The following is a 17,064-nucleotide window of genomic DNA, read 5'->3' as shown; positions in this document are numbered from 1 at the left end:
TTATTTCTTGGTTATCTTATAATGCCGTTCTAGTTTTCAAGGAATTATTTTCTTCTTTAAGTTTGTTACTCTTTATTTTTCCAGTTTCTTTTCATAGTTTTCTTGATTTTCTTGAATTGCTTTTATTCTTTTCCTCTAATTTTTCCTCAATCTCTGTTATTTGATTTTTGAAGTCCTTTTAAGTTCTTCCAAGAACTTTTTTGGGGCTTGGGACCATTTGATGTTTCTCTTTGAAAAAGGAGTAACTTTTTTAGCTCCACTATCATCCTCTGAACATGAACATAGTGGGGAATGATGCCCCTGGCCTCAGGTCCTTTTTACTGTGATTTTCTGAACTCTGTCCCAGGGCCCAACCTTGGGCTCTCCTCTCCACCTCTAAGCCACACTGTCCCGAAAATGCTTTTTCTCCTTACAGTCCCTCCAATGACTGGAAACTTCAGCTCTCCTTTCTACTCTGGAGCTGAAACCAGGAACTCTGTTGTCTTATAAGTGACCACAGCCAGCAGGATCCCCGCCCCTCTGTTACTGCACTCATCAGGTGTGTTTTAGCTCCTTCTCACCCAATGCCACAGCCCAGGACTGTGTCTGGTTAGCACAGCTATGCCTGGCATCCCTCCACACTGGAGGATCCTTCAGTCTTCTACTCAGCATGGACCCTGACACTGTCCCTGAGGTGAAAGTTCCTTAGGCAGAGTCAGCTTAGAGGTATTTGTACTCAGGTCAAACTTCCACCCGTAGAGGTTGTCTTTCCTGAGGTTCTCTCACATTGTCTTAGGAGGACAACTGCATAACCCCAATTTTGGCTATTTCTGCTGCTCTTCTTTCGCTTTGAGGCAATGTTCTGTCTTTTTCTTTTTGGAGGAAATTTGGAGAACCCGGAGTCTTCTGACCTACTCTACCATCTTCCCAGAATCCTCTCTCTGGAGTTCTTTTTAAAACCATATAGGGAGAAAAAGGATACAAAAAGGGAGATGACCTTTGCTGGTACTGGATGAAATAACATTTGTGTTGGCAATATTAGGACTAAAATGACTTAGGGGATAAATAAATAAAGAGAAAATAAGAGAAGTAACTAGGTGCCTTTGATGAATGCAAGTAACCTGGCCCGGCACTAGCAATGGAAAGAATTGACAGGTAGGATTGCTGAACTGCTATCAGTAATATTGTAAAGATTGTGGAAAATGGGGAAGGTGCCACAAGACTGGGGAAGAATGAATGTTGCCCTAATTTTTACAATAGGGAGAACAGAGTCTTCTAACTCTGTGCCAGGAAACGTGATTTAGATTCCAGGGAAAATCCTAGATCACTATAGAGATGATTGGCAAACTTCTATAAAGGGAAGTGGTTATTAAAGAAAGCCAGCATCAAGAACAAGTCATGTGACAGACTAATCTCATTTCCCCCCTTTCTTAAAAAAATAAAACAAACCAGAATGACTGAGATGGTAGATGATGGGTATTTTATGATTAGAGTTTGCATAGATTTTAGTAAAATTTCAGAGAGAGATGGACTAGTCAATAATATGATTAGATTCAGGACTGTTTGAATAATTGGACTCAGGATGGTAGTTGAATGCTCAGTGTTGGTGACAGGAATTTTCTAGTGTAGTATCCCAGGAATTTGTGCTTGGCCCTCAGCAGTTTGACATTTTTATTGATGACTTCGCTGAAGGCATAGACAGAATGATCAAATTATCAAATTGCCAGATGGCACTTAGGTTGGGAGGCGGGGATGACAGGATCCAGAAAGATCTCCACAGGCTACAGACATGGTCTGAATACAATAAAGATGAAATTCAATAAGAATAAATGTAAATTCTTACACTTAAGTATAAAAAATCAATACCATAAGTTAAGAATAAATGTAAAATCTTAGACCTAGGTATAAACAATCAGTCTCTAGAATACCAGATGGGAGAGGCATAATAAAACAGTAGTTGTTCTAAAAAATAGCTGGGAATTTTTAGTGAACTTTAAGCTTTTGACAATGTGACATGGGAACCAAAAATTTCATGCAGTCTTGGATTATATTAAGAAAGTCTTAACTTCCCAGAATAGGAAAGTGATAGTTCCCCTACACTCTGCTCTTGTCAATCAGTAAACAAGTATTAATTTAGTAACTATTATGCACCAGGTCTTGTGAAAGGTACTGGGGCTACAAGTATGGAGAATGAAACAGTTCCAATAGGCAGGCATCTCATAGTACTGTATCAGGTTCTAGAACCCACAGTCTAAGGAAGATGTCGATAAACTGGATAATGTCCAGAGGAGAACACCCAGTATAGCAAAGGACTTTGAGTTTGTTACATAAACATTGGGGGTATTTAGCCTGGAGAAACAAAAGTAATGGGGACACAATAGTTGTCTTTGATTATTCTCAGAGCTACCTTGTGGAGGAGAGCTTTGAATCACTCTGTTTGGCCCCAAAGAGCAGAGCCAAGGTGTAAGTTGCAAAAAGGTACATTTTAGTTTGTTCTCTGCAACAATTTCCTAACATGATACTCCAGACAAGGTCTGCCAAGGGCAGAGAACAGTGAGACCATCCCCCACCTCCCTCCTGGAAGATTTTGCTTTTTGAAGGTAGCCCAAGAACTATTGAGATTTTTTTTTGGCTGCTGCATCACCCTGATGATTAATTTATCTTCCAGGCCATTAAACACCCTCCTTCTGTACCTCAAATAATTTTCTTTTCCTTGCCTTTTTGGAAGGCAATTGAGGTTAAGTGACTTGCCCAAGGTCACACAGCTAGTATTTGTGTTACGTGTCTGAGGCTGGATTTTATCTCAGGTCCTCCTGAATCCAGGGCCGGTGCTCTATTCATTGCGCCACCTAGCCGCCCTACCTCAGATAATTTTCAAAAAAACTAATGTATTATCTGATATTTGTAGAGTTGACTTTTTTTGGTACCAAAGTTTTAGGGTTTTTTTTAGGTCTTTTTGGATGTATTGGCTCTTTACATTTAAAATTCTAAATGCTAAAAAATATTATAGCTGCCTGAAAGCCAGTTAACCATGCCGATAATAATACCAACCTCACATTTCTCCAGCACTAAGATTGCAACTGCAGTTAGTCTCAGCTATTACTGTATGGCAGATTTTTCTTCTTTTTTTTTTTTCAATTTATTTATTTTTAGTTTTCAACATTCATTTCCACAAGATTTGGAGTTACAAATTTTCTCCCCGTCTTTTCCCTACTCCCACCCCCAAGATAGCAAGCCTACTACATACCTCTTCCCCCAATCTGTTCTCTATTATATTCTCCCCCATCCCCCCCTAACTTTCTAGTAGGGCAAGATGGATTTCTGTACCCCAGTGCCTGTATATCTTATTTCCCAATTGCATGTAAAACAATATTTTTTTAACATTTGTTTTTAACACTTTAATTTCCAGGTTCTTTTCCCTTCTTCCCTCCTCATCCATCCCCACTGGGAAGACAAACAATTTAATATAGCTTGTATATGTGTAGTTATGCAAAACATTTCCATGGTAGTTATATTGTGAAAGACTAACTATATTTCCCTCCATCCTATCCTGCCCCCCACTTTTTTATGTTTTCTCCTTTGACCTTGTCCTTTCAAAAATGTTTGCTTCTAACTACCCTTTTCCCCAATAGGCCCTCTCTTCTATCATCTCCCCTCTTATCCCCTTCCCCCCTACTTTCCTGTAGGGTAAGATACCCGATTGAATGTGTATGTTATTCCCTCCTTAAGCCAAATTCAATGAGAGTAAGGTCGACCCGTTCCCTTTCACCTTCCTGCTCTTCCCCTCCATTGTAACAGTTTTTTCTTGCCTCTTTTATATAAGATAATTTACCCTATTCTATCTCTCCCTTTCTCCTTCTCCTAATATATTCCTCTCACCTCTTAATTTTATTTTTTAGATATCATCCCTTCCTATTTAGTTGATACTGTGCCCTCTATGTATACATGTACACACATATACACATACTCACATATATATTTATATACACATACACCCTTCTATACATATATATATATGGCAGATTTTTAAAGCTATAATTAGCTAACCCAATCTGATACAACTTTGTGGATAACTAATTAATGAATACATGTGTTTTTCATTTTCTTAGGGATGTTTCTTTTTTATATGACGTTAAGGCTGAAAAACTAGCAGATTCATGGCTTCCACAGCTAGTAAAAGAGATTACCACCAATGAAGAAAAGCCACACAAGGGTTTATCTATGCCCCAGACATCAGTAAGTGCGACTTTTTGGCCATAATTTTTTTCCTTTTGGAATTCACTGAAAATATGAAATAGGGCGGCTAGGTAGAGCAGTGAATAGAGCACTGGCCCTGGAGTCAGGAGGACCTAGGTTCGGATCCGGCTTCAGACACAACACAAAAACTAGCCGTGTGACCTTGGGCAAGTCACCTAACCCTAATTGCCCTCCAAAAAAAAATGCAAAAAACCCCCCAAAGAAAACATGAAATAGTTGGGGGTGGATAGGTGGTTCAGTGAATGGAACACTGGCTCTGGAGTCAGGAGGACCTGAGTTCAAATCCGGCCTCAGACACAAAACACACACACACACAAACTAGCCATGTGACCTTGGGCAAATCATTTAACCCTAATTGCCCTCCAAAAAAAAGCAAAGAAAAGAAAAGAAGATATGAAATATTTCATCATTCTAGATGTAGACAGCTAAGTCTGACTGTCAGTCGTTATTTATGAGTATGGTAATGACAGAAAACCTAGCCTATGATTTGAATGATCCTAATCCCCTCTTGTCTTATGGGAAAGATATCTTTTTTTTCTTCTTTTTTAAAAGTTATTTTTGTTATCACAGTTGTTTAAGGAGTTACTGTTACTGCTAAAGTATAATCAAGTCAAAAATCATTCTTTAAAAGCTCCTGCTATGTGTCAAGACACAGGGGGTGCAAAGAAAGATAAACAGTCTTTCTTCTTGAGGATCTCACAATATAATGGGGAGATAGCATGTAAACAACCATGCACATGAAAGATGTATGCAGGATAAATGGGAAAGTAGATCACAGTTTTCTAGCTAAAAATCATCTTGAAAAATTGTCAGATACAGATTTTTCAACCTGCTAATACAGATTTTTAGAATTAATTAAACGATTGGCAGAATTTACGAAATAAAACCCAAGTTTCAGAGAGCCTAGGACATGTTTGAAGTGACTGTTCACAGACACCAAACTCTCAATTTATTTTTCCACAACATGGATGATTTTGATTCAGACTTATAGCCTCTACATAGAACTATGTTTTAAGCTATTTCTCAGATCAAGATCACTCAAACAAATTGAATCCTGACTTTTTGGATGTGGAGTAGTAATTAAGGTATCTTTCAGAATGTTTTTTTCCCCTTTCACATCTCCATTTCTTTTTCAGCCAAAGAAATTAACTGATACTCTGATCCCTGAAGAATTTCATATTGTGTCCAACACAGGAGTTGAAGGTCTACAATATTATGATGAGTGAGTTTTACAATCTGAAAGGGACTCTTGGTAATTACATGATTGCTACCTCTCTCAAAGCAAAGAAATAATGCCAAGACTGAGAGCAGAAGGACATTTATGACCCCAGACAGTGGTTTAAACCTAGGGGTTTGCTGGTAAATGTTTTAACAACTGGACTCCCTGAAAGAAAAAAAAAAACAACATCCAGACAATTTTATGTTTAATCTGCCTTGTTAACATTTTTCCATCACTTTGTTACATCTAAATAACCAGCAATTTAATGCCTAAAGCCTTGACTTGTAGTGTTTTTCAATTTCCAAAGTCTCGTGAGGATCAAATGACATAAGATATGTTAAGTGCTTTGCAAACCTTAAAACACTGTATAAATGCTAGCTATTATTATTGATAATCTCTTATATCAATATGATATTTTATGCTTTACAAAGTACTTTTGCATATATTACCTTATTTGAATCTTACAACAATACTGGAAACAAGGACCCAGAAAGGAAGATCTAATAAATTCCTGGGATAAAATGGCTAATATGGGGTAGAGTCTCATTAGATTATAAGCTCCTTGAGGGCAGGAACTATCTTTCTTTTTATTAATTATATTGAAGTCTAGCAGTGTGCCTAGTGTATAGTAGTCATTTAATGTGGATTGGATTGGATGGGAGCCACCTAAGCCTAAGTCATCTCCTTGTCCATTCTCCTTCCATAAGATCATGCTCCTTCCAGGGAATAGAGGGTATTGGATTTTTCATTGTGTTACAGGCAGGCCATTGAGTGTCCTTAAGAATAATATGTAAATTTCCTTTTTTTGCAGTAAATACACAACCCTGCTAACTGACAGTCAGAATAGGCTGTTACTTTTCCCATCCATGTAAGTAGAACTGATTTTCTAAAATGCTTTCTAAAATAATAAGGATGCCATTTCTGTCAAAGCCACCCACTACCCAAAGACATGGGCTGCCTTTATTAGATTTTGTTATCTTTTGGGTTCAAAGATTTGGTTCAGCATAGTTCTAATAATAACACTAATTCTCCATTTCTGCAACTTTCATCTGCTAGGAAGCCAAATAAGAGAATTGAAGTGATACAGCTGAAGAATGTGATGGATATGATGCTAGAGAAGGCTGGTGTAGATGCTGACAAATCAGTAAATGCCACTCAGGTAGAATACCCTTCCTAGATGTCATCATGGCGGAAGATATTTCCCATCCCTAAGCGTTTCCCATAATCATATTGGCATGCATTAAAGACGTTTCAAATCTCAAGGATTACTCTGTTTGTGAAGTCCTTGTGTCTATCTTTTTAATTAGATTTCCTAAAAGGGACATATTCTTTTAGGTCTAATTTTAGTTATAAAAATGGATTTGGAGACAACCATGTGGTTTAGCAGATAGAGAACTGACCCTAGAGTCAGGAAGAATTGGCTTCCAGTCTTGCCTTTGACACACACAGAATTTGTGGCTTGGATTCAGGAGCTTTTTAAGATCTGGAGTTTCAGAGTAGAACTCAATTTGCATTGTCTTCAGGAAGCCTCCTGGTCGGGAACTTCCTACACCAATGAAATCACAGATCTGGCCTCCAAAAAATCACAGAAGCAGAACAGGTTGGTGGAAGAGGTGATGCTCTTAGAACCAGGGGTCCTAGGTTCAAATCCCTCCTCAGATACTTACTAGCTCTATGAGAACAGGCAGGTCGCCTGACTCTCTCCATCTCAGCTCCATTAACTGTAAAATTAGGGGGCTGGATAAGATGACACCAAAAGTTCCTTCCAGTGTTACAGTCTATCCCCAATGTACTAGTTTTCTCATGAGCAAAATAAGAATATTAATATTCACATTACCAGTCTAATGAGGGGTTTGTGAAGTAATTGGACAACTTTAAAGTGTTATGTGGATGTTTTAAATTATAAGCATGAGTATGATTATTCTATAGGAAATTTTGGGTAATCTTGTGAGTGTGTGGTAGGTTTTTGGAAGTATTTTATTGATAACAGGAGATATGGTATAAATTGTCAATGTGAAAGCGTTAAAGTAACTGATCATGACTGTTATCTCCTTGGAAGATATGACAACAAAAATAACTCTGTTCAGTTTCCTTGTAATAACAAACATCAGGTGTTTCATCCAGTACAGAGTCAAGTTTGAAGAGAGGCTCCCCACAGATGGGTAGGTTCTTCAGGTGCTTCTGTTTGTGGATGATGTTCTGATTATGGCATTAGGTGGACTCACTATGGTCAGTTTACAGGAGGACATGAAAGGGAGTCCCCCAGGATGGGCAGGCCTGATTGAGTTGTGACTGGCATCATTGGAGGAAACCCCAAATCAATAAAAGCTCTCAGATCCATTTGAGGAAACAGTCATAGACTAATGCTCTTCTAACTGTGAAGAACGCTATTGAAGTATGAAAGTGAGCCTTGGGGCAGCCAGATAGCACAGCGCATAAGACCACCGGCTCCAGTGTCGGGATGACCTGGATCAAATCCGGACTCAGATTCTCAGCACCACACCCAGAAATAACTGGCCGTGTAACCATGAGCAAGTTACTTAACCCCGATTGCTTTAAAAAAAAAAAGTGAGCCTAGCTATTATCCAGGGAAGATGATGACAGGAAGGGTATAATAATATGACTCTTAGATATCACTGGCTGAAATATGAAAAAGGCTAACAAAGAATCCCTCTTCCTTCATTCTACCTACAAAAGAGAGTAGATTCAGAAATTTGTGCTTTGGTGAATGTTTTCTCAGAATATAGCTTCCTTCATTAAATGTGTAGCAATAATAGTAATGGTAATAATAGCATAATAGCTCACATTTATATTGTGCTTTAGGGTTTGCAAAGTGCTTCTGTATCTACATCATCTCTTTCTGTATTGTGTAGAAGAAAAAGCAAAACACCAAGAGGCAGGAGGCCTAGTTTCTGTTTCCTTCTCCACTAATATTGCTTTATGACCTTGGGCAAATCATTTAAATTCGATGGGGCTCATTTGGCTCATTTATAAAATGAAGATAACAGCATCTTACCTGTTTAAAAGAAGGAAACGGAACTAGGTTATAAAGAACACTGGACTAAGGATGAGAATACATGGGTACTAGTCCTTACTTTTGCCCTTGGTCAAGTTATTCATCCCTTCTGTATCTTGCAGGGGATGATCCCTCAGGTTCTTTTCAGTTCCAAAATTCTATTGCTTTCTATATTTATAGAATATATGTCCTATATATTTTTATTGTTTTCTAGAACAAAATTCTATTTTGTTTCATGAGAAAAAAAAATCTTCCAAAAGAATGTCAGGTTTTCAGCATCTCCCATAACAATATTTCTTCCAGGGGTCCTTTAAGAGGAACTTTTTACATTAATGATATAGTAATCCCTTACTTATCTTCTACCAGATGCACAGACTTCTCGAAGTGCTGAAGACTGAACAGAACATTTACAATACGGCATTTCATGAAATCATTCGACAAATCAGTGTGGACTGCTCAGACAGAGGAGAACTCTTGTCTAATATAAGGTCAGGGCTTTGAGGGTGTTAATAGTTGTCCTTTATTTTCCAAACAATATTAAAGTTATCTTTGTTTTTCAGAAAATGATAAAAAAAAATCTCCCCCTTTTCTTTCCCATAGTGACCTCTTGGAGGAATAAAACTTAATCTCAGAGTTGGCAGAGACCCCAGAGGCCATCTAGTCTAACCTATATCTGAACACAAATCTCTGTATCTGGACATTACCCCCAACAAATAGCCAGTTGGTCTTTGTTTAAAGAACTCTACTTAAGAACCTGGTGGTTCCCAAGGCAGCCCATTCCATATTGGGATGACTCTACTACCTAGAAGTGGTTCTTTATATGAAGTCAAAAATCTTCATTTCTACAGCTTGATCCTTAGTTGTGTTTTCTGGGGTCAATTCCTATTCTAGCAGAAAGCCTTTCAAGTACTTGTAGGCAACTGAGATAACCCCTCCCCTGAACGGTCCCTCCCCCTGACAAATCTTTTCTTCTCTAGACTAAACATTCCCATTCCTTCAACTAATCCCCCATGGCATGATCAAATGAGGTCATACATATAAAGCTCTTTATAGACAACAAAGCCCCCTTTCATGGAAGAGAATGAATACTATGGTGACAGTTAACTACTGGCATTTTCTTGTAGAATCCATGTTTCATGTCCCCTGCAACATCAGCAGGTAGAGGGAATAGTTTGGAACATGCTAGTTGGGGAGGCTCACCCTAAAGGGTGGAGAAAGGACGGTAGATGATTTCTAAAGTCATGAAGTATCTCTTGCAAGAGTGGCAAGGAAATCCCATCTCAAGGTTTTATTTAAACAACATAGGAAAATTGACTTTTTCTTTAGCTAGATATGGATGCCTCTTATGTCTGGTCCTTTCAGATATGCTCAAGGTTTAATGAGGCTGTGACAGAGGCGTATTCCAGGCCCTCTCAGTAAGACCTGATCTTCCTACACCCATGACAAGTGTGGTTACAGCACACAAAAGCTCATGGAGGTGGGAATGCACTGACTGCCCAGCCACAATGGCTTGGAGGGAGACATAGAAGAATGTACACACCCACAAACTCTTCCAGAGATTCCAACTCGTACAGTCACCCCCTCCCTTCACGTAGGCTTGAATCACCATCCACAGACAACTGTGTCTGTCAATTGGCTCTACAACAATGATTTTTAATAACTATTGGCAGCAGGTCCTGCTGTCCCTCCTCTTATATCTCCCTGCAGCATGCCACAACTTACTGCTCATAAAGTTGTTGCAACAAAGACTAGTTGTCAAATTCCACTTTCCCTAGCCTTTTACTGACTTGCTAGAAGCCAGTGGCACAATGGAGAAAGCATTGGTGGTGGTTGAGGGGGAGGGTGTGTGTGCATTAGTGTGTGCATTCGTGCGTGTGTGTGTGTGTGTGTGTGTGTGTGTGTGTGTGCTCGGTAGTGGGGGGAGGCAGTGTCAGATTTCCCTGTGTACCTCTGATGAAAGTTCTTAATTAGGAAAAAAAAGGTACGGGCTTCTCCTAACTCCGGTGCTAGTTTCAGCATGGTATAATGGAAAGAACATTGTACTTGAAGTCAAAAGTCCTGGGCTCTTGTGGCTTGGTCACTTTAATAGTTATGTAGCCCAAGGAAAGTGGACTTTTCAGCATCTCAGTTTCCTCATTTATAAATGATGGGGCCAGAACAAATGATCTCTCTAAGAGTGTTCATCCCTGATCTGACATTCTGTGTGACTGTTTCTTCTATTGTATGTGGAGTTCTTTGGACTGCATCTCTTCTAGTTGATCAAATTGTCCCCATCCCATACTTCTGTTGGTGATTCACAGTTTCTCAGGCCTCCCATTTAACTCCTGACCGCATTAACTTAAGAGTGGTTTGTGTTTGCCGTTATTTTACCATGGGAATTCAGGAGAACATACCTGGTTTAAGATATGAAATGTGAAAGACTGGGTAAGTGTCCCTGCTCAGTAGTTCCTAGCTTATCTGGTTCTGCTGCTGAAAAGAGGGTGAAAGGACTTGAATAGCTATAATCTAAAGCCTAAGGCAGAGTTCTGAGAGGAAAACCACCTAGACTTGGTGCCCCAGTACCTATAGTCAAGTCTTTGTTCTCCATTGCTTTCCTGTTCCTGTGTCTTCCATAGGTTTGTCCAAGGGTCTTGATTCTCCTTTGTGGGGTTTATTTTCAGGTTATTAAGACTGTCATCAGTTGAATCTAAGGTATGTTTGCCAAGGACAAATATGGGGAGAATCCATAGGCTACTTAAATTAAATTGTTAAATTTGTTATATTCCTTGTTAACCAAGGCATCTTGGCACATTCCACCTTTAGCAAAAACTAGATTCTCCTGTAATAAGTTTGTGGCACAACACCACAGGTACTAGGATGTGCTCTACATGTCCATTGGTCAGTGGATAGTGGGTCATAAGCTATAGCTGAAAGCCTAATGTTTTCAGAAGACTTCTCTGAAAGAAGTCTAGAACTTGACTAACACCCATGGGCCTCTCTCTGAGTTAATCTATGTGGAATTCCATGATGTTGGGTAGATGCTAGCTGGAGATATATGACCAACTTCCCTCTGCTAGAGAAATGATACACTGCTATGAAGACGTTTGGCTTGACAGAGAAGAAATACTTAATAAATGCTCAACTGACAAAATCTAACCCTAGCTGCTAACCATGGTTAAGGGGATGCTACGGGTCACCGTGAAAGGAGTCTCCTGTATCCTGTCAGGGTTCTTTTTGTACATCGGCTCCTTCACATGACACTGAGCCTCCTGTGCCCACTCAGACTGCCAGTAATGCTAATGCACTGAATTTGGGGTTCTTACCTCTTCCAGAAGTGTGGCTGGCCAACAGACATCTCCTTTTTATAGTACAAAAGCCATCCACCCAGACCCACGCCCCAGAAGAAGCACAGCCAAGGCTATTCTTACTTCCTTGTTGCACATACCTTGGAAGCAAATAATGGTTTGATTTAGGCTTCTTCCTCCTCAGGTTCTGAACTTCACCTGAGTGCATTAATTCACCAGGCAAGATGTCTCAGTGAGAGCTGGGGACCCTTGAAATCACCTACAATTACCTACATCTTGGTGCAAAGACCCTTCCAAGAGGTTCTATAGGGCATCTTTGATAACAACTAGATTCTGGTCTATCACACTGGAATTCCTTCCTACTAGTCAGTGGATGAGAGTAATATATTACTAGGAAATATGCTAACCTAGTGCTGACCCCTCCTCCTTTTCTGCTGAGTTTTGAGATGCTTCCAGATCCATCATGAATTCTAAGGAGTTTAACTGGGTATGGTGGAAGATGCACTTCCTGGCCTTATGACACAAATCATATTCACGCCATCTAGTGACCACTATTTAAATCAGGGCAATTTGTTCCCATTCACACAAGAAGCATTGAGTTTAGCATAAGATTGTAAACAAGAGTTAAAAGGGGTTTCAGAGATCAGCTGGTCCAAACTCCCCATTTTACAGATAAGGACTCTGAGAGTCAAGGGATGGTCAATGACTTATTCGGTGTCACACAGGTAAAAAGTAGTGGAGATGAGATTTGAGCTCAGGTCCTCTGAATTCAGGGTGAGTTCTTATACCACTACACCACACAAAGTCCAGGCATTTCATTAATTGAATATTGGAAGGGACTTGAGGATATTAGCGACCTAAATGGCATAACCATGTCTACCTGATCTCTGAGATTCAATTTTTTAAAATTTCTTTTTGGAGGAGGGAAGGCAAGGCATTTGGGGTTAAGTGACTTGCCCAAGGTCACACAGTAAGTGTCAAGTGTCTGAGGTCAAATTTGAACTCAGGTCCTCCTGACTACAGGGCTGGTACTGTATTCACTGAATCACATAGCTGCCCCAAAGACTTTTTTTTGGAGGCACTCAGGGTTAAATGACTTGTCCTGGGTTAGGCAGCTAGTAAATGTCTGAGAGTAGGTTTGAACTCAGGTCCTATTGACTCCTGGGCTAGTGGTCTATCCACTGCACCACCTAGCTACCCCTCAATTAATTTCATTTTATTAAGTGCCTACTTAATAATGCTAGTCACTGTGTTAGAGGTTAACGATAAAATGATGAAAACAAAATCCTTGCCCTCAGGGAGCTTCTGTCCTATCGAAGGGAGGGAAATAACATGTCCACAGATTATCAAATATAAAATTTATAGAACGTGTGCTTGTGAGGATGGGGAGAGCCTTAGCAACTGGAGGTATCAGGAAAGGCCTTTTCTAGAAGGTAGAACCTTAGTTTACCTTGTAGGAAGCTAGGAATTCTGCAAGGTAAAGAGGGAGAGCGTTCTAGGCACAGGGGATAACTTGTGCAGTCATGAAGATGAAAGATAGAACGGTCTATACAGAAAATAATAAGTGGGAAAGTTTGACAAAAATGTAATGTCCATATGTGTGGAGGGCTGGTAGGCTAGATCTAGATTGTGAAGGACTCTAGATGGCAAACACTTTATATTTTGTCCTCCAGTGTTGAAAGAGAGGAGAGGTATAATATTAAAGGGGGGAGGGTAAGAAACGAGAAGAGGAAGTACCTGAGAGGTACCCCAAATTTTCTCAATAAAGTATGACACAAGAAGGAGCAGAAAGGGAATGTCATAATTTAAGGAGAAAAGAGAAAGTTTGGAACAGATCCTATGAAGAGTTAAAAAAAGAAACAATCTGTAAAGAGTAAAAGGATTCTAGTGAAGGCCAAGGGGAGAGCCAATTAAATACACTTGTAGTTGACCCAGTCAGCATATTTAACTCCCTTCTGTAGCAAGCACGTAAATAAGAGTGAAAGAGGTAAATGATGAGAGTAAGCCAAGATTGGGATTTGGAAAGGGATGAGGAGTAATGGGACAAGGTGGCAAAGGAGCTAAAGATAGAGGATTGCTTAAAGTTGAACTTGTTAACTAAGGCATGAAAATGTAGAGAGAAGAAACCAAGGCCAGAACTGGAGTGATAGAATGGGAAAACATGGAAGGGTAGAGTGACAGGATGATACAATGAGGATAAAAAATATATTTAGGAGTGGTGAGGTGTAGGGGAAGAGAGATAAGAGGCTAAAGTCAGAAGAATTCCAGTGTTCTGGATCATGGAAATAGAATACTTGTGGGTGATGGCGTAATGGGAATGGGAATTTGAAGATCTTCCTTGCCCCTTAATAGACCTAGGGGGGAGTTTGAAGACCTCCCCTGCTTTGAAAGTAAACTCTGCCCCCTAATAGGCTGAATGTAATCACATGGAGCCTGTGATGGAGTGAATTTGCTGAAGGGTGGAGCAGAGCCCACATGAAGCTGGTGGTCAGAGCTAGTCAGACTCTGGGGGAGAGATGATGCTCATTAAGGAGATAGAGAGGTTTGTGAGTAAATATTGATCTTGTATTGGTTTGTGGGAAGGCTGAAGGATGCTGTGGCTCTCAGGGTTATTATGGCTTCTGAATATCTTTGGCAATATGATGGAATTGGCTTACTGGTCTTGGGATTTAGTTTCATGGTGTTTAAATAAATGCTTCAGTTCTATCCTCTTTCTGGAGAATATGGTATATTTTTCAATCAAATGTCATGTGATACTTATAGTCACAGTCTTTGTTGTGATCGTGGGCACTGTAAATATTGCATTGGCACTACATTTGGTGACGAAAATGGGAACGTGAAATATCAGATCTCTTAGTTGGAGGCAGAAGGGATTTAGAAGAAGAAATGACTATCCCAGGATGGGAGGCTTGGCCTTATGCTTCCCTAGCAAGGGAGTGGTCTCAAAGTACAGGGCTCTGTGAAAACTGGGAACAGAGACTACAGCAGGGAGGACCTAGAGGTTTAGAAACATGTTTGCAAAGAATACCAATAAAACCTGGGAGAGAGCTGGAGGCAGTGAGTAGAAGAGACTGGGTTTTGCTAACAGTCTACCATATTGTGTGTAAAAGTAGAGACAAGCTGTTACAAGAGTTGACTAAGTGCCAGAATTTGAGACCTCCTTTCAAAGGAGCTGCTGGAGTAGTGATAGATAGAGTGAACTGCTTGAAATTTATAAGTATTTAGGGTGGCTAGGTGGTACAGTGAATAGAGCACCAGCCCTGGAGTCAGGAGGACCTGAGTTCAAATGTGGCCTCAGACACTTAACACAAAACTAGTCGAATGACCTTGGGTAAGTCACTTAACCCCAATTGCCCTGCCTTCCCCCTCCAAAAAAAAAAAGAAATTTATAAGTATCTGTCAGAATCCTTTTGTCCAGCAAGCATTTAGAGATTTTCATTTGGCAGGCGGTAACAATACAACCAATCTGTTAGCTTTAGCTGCTGATGGATGCGATAGAATGTATTGCCAGAGAATTCAAAGTCAGAAGATTGCTAAGAAAAGAGCTGTTTTTGCTCTATTGAGAGCAGGGGTTGATTTTAGAAAAATTGATGGAATTCCAACTAATGAACTATACAAAATGTATCAAGAAAATGGACTTGATGTTAGATGGAATGGAGAAGTGAGAACTGCCCCTACAGATGCTCCTGAACCATTGTATCCAAGTTTGTCACACCTTCTGGGGGGCCCAGATTAAAGAAAGTGCTGGGATAGGTAGAAGTGGTCAACGTGCTGAACGTGTGGCAGTGTATCAAGCCACTGGAACAGAGAGAGGACGACGGTGTCATATATTTTGCTGTGAATGAAGTTATGATAATGAGTTCATGGACTCCAGAAGCACAGCTGACCCTATATTTGTTTCTTTTTCACTTTTGTCTGTTAAACTTGTTTGCAAGATTTGTTTTCTGCAGGATTGGTACCCTCCACCTGCAAATGACTGATCACTTAAGCTGGATGTCCATGACTATGATGTACCACCTCTGGACCTGGCATTGACCAAGTTCCAGATGATAAGTAATGAACTGACCTTTCAGATGGGACCTTCTGGACCTAGCATTGACCAAGCTCTGAATGGCAGCTAAAGAAATGAACTCTTGAATGTCTCTTAGGGCAGAGACAACTTCACGTTCAATTTCAGCTAGAAGTAGCTTTGGAGAAGAGACCTTCACCCCTTACCCCAAGATTTTGAGCCCCATTCGTTTGAGGGGGAAAGGATGGGGTACTTGTGCCCAAGCCCTCACCCTAATCTATTGTTTTATGTGCAAAGTTTTTCTATTATTCCTTTTATATTGCTGCAAAGTTCTGTTGACACCAGTTTTTCCACCAGTTATCCCTAAACTCTCATTTATTGTTATGGTATTTTTGCTATGTAAGGGACAAGAAAAATCTTGGGGCCAAATGTAATGGGAATGGGAATTTGAAGATCTTCCCTGCCCCTTAATAGACCTAGGGGAGAGTTTGAAGACCTCCCCTGCTTTGAAAGTAAACTCTGCCCCCTAATAGACTGAATGTAATCACAAGGAGCCTGTGGTGGGAGGAGTTTGCTGAAGGTAACCAGAGCCCACAGGAAGCTGGTCAGAGCTAACCAGATGGTGGGAGAGAAAGAGCACTCAGGCAAGGAGATAGAGAGGATTGTGAGTAAATATTGATCTTGTATTGGTTTGTGGGAAGGCTGAAGGATGCTGTGGCTCTCAGAATTATTATGACTTCTGAATATCTTTGGTACTATGATGGATTGGCTTACTGGTTTTGGGATTCGGTTTTCTGGTATCTAAATAAATGCTTCAGTTCTATCCTCTGTCTGAAGAATTTGGTATATTTTGCTATCGAATGTCATGCAATATTTATAGTTACAGTCTTTATCATGATCATGGGTGCTATAAATATTGTGTTGGTGTTACAGATGGTGACCATGATTTGTTCAGCTTTTCCTCAATTGATGAGCACTCCCTTAGTTTTCAACTGTTTACTATATCAAAAAACTTTTTTGAATGTTTTTGTACATCTGGACCCTTTATTGGAATATTTCTATTTACTTCTTTAAGAATTTTATTCTTAAGAGCTTTTCATTTTTCCTGTCTTGACACTGATTTCAGTCCATACAATGCTTATTTTTTCTCTGAGAATACAAAGGCCAAAGTGAAATAGCCCCTACCTTCAAGAAGGTTACATTCTACTGGGAAAGACAACAGACACTCATATAAACATATTTGAAATACATGTGTGCATATGGGAATGTCTCTTCTCTACCTCTATTATGTTACTTTTTT

General features: G+C 39.9%; 1 protein-coding gene across 1 annotated transcript in view; it reads left to right on the top strand.

Annotated features, from left to right (window-relative positions):
* Positions 1 to 17,064, top strand: part of AXDND1 (axonemal dynein light chain domain containing 1) — a 136,145-nt gene that overhangs the window by 32,276 nt on the left and 86,805 nt on the right. Inside the window, exons 5-9 of the mRNA XM_069065463.1 lie at positions 4,089 to 4,215; positions 5,373 to 5,458; positions 6,267 to 6,323; positions 6,512 to 6,614; positions 8,838 to 8,959. Coding sequence (XP_068921564.1) covers positions 4,089 to 4,215; positions 5,373 to 5,458; positions 6,267 to 6,323; positions 6,512 to 6,614; positions 8,838 to 8,959 — 495 coding nt within the window. The remainder of the gene's footprint in view (positions 1 to 4,088; positions 4,216 to 5,372; positions 5,459 to 6,266; positions 6,324 to 6,511; positions 6,615 to 8,837; positions 8,960 to 17,064) is intronic.

The sequence above is a fragment of the Petaurus breviceps genome, unplaced genomic scaffold, assembly GCF_028583685.1.
Source record: "Petaurus breviceps papuanus isolate PSGF00001 unplaced genomic scaffold, PetGlider_PUasm1.0 90692, whole genome shotgun sequence".
NCBI lineage: Eukaryota > Metazoa > Chordata > Mammalia > Diprotodontia > Petauridae > Petaurus > Petaurus breviceps.
This window is presented reverse-complemented; position numbering and strand designations above follow the sequence as displayed.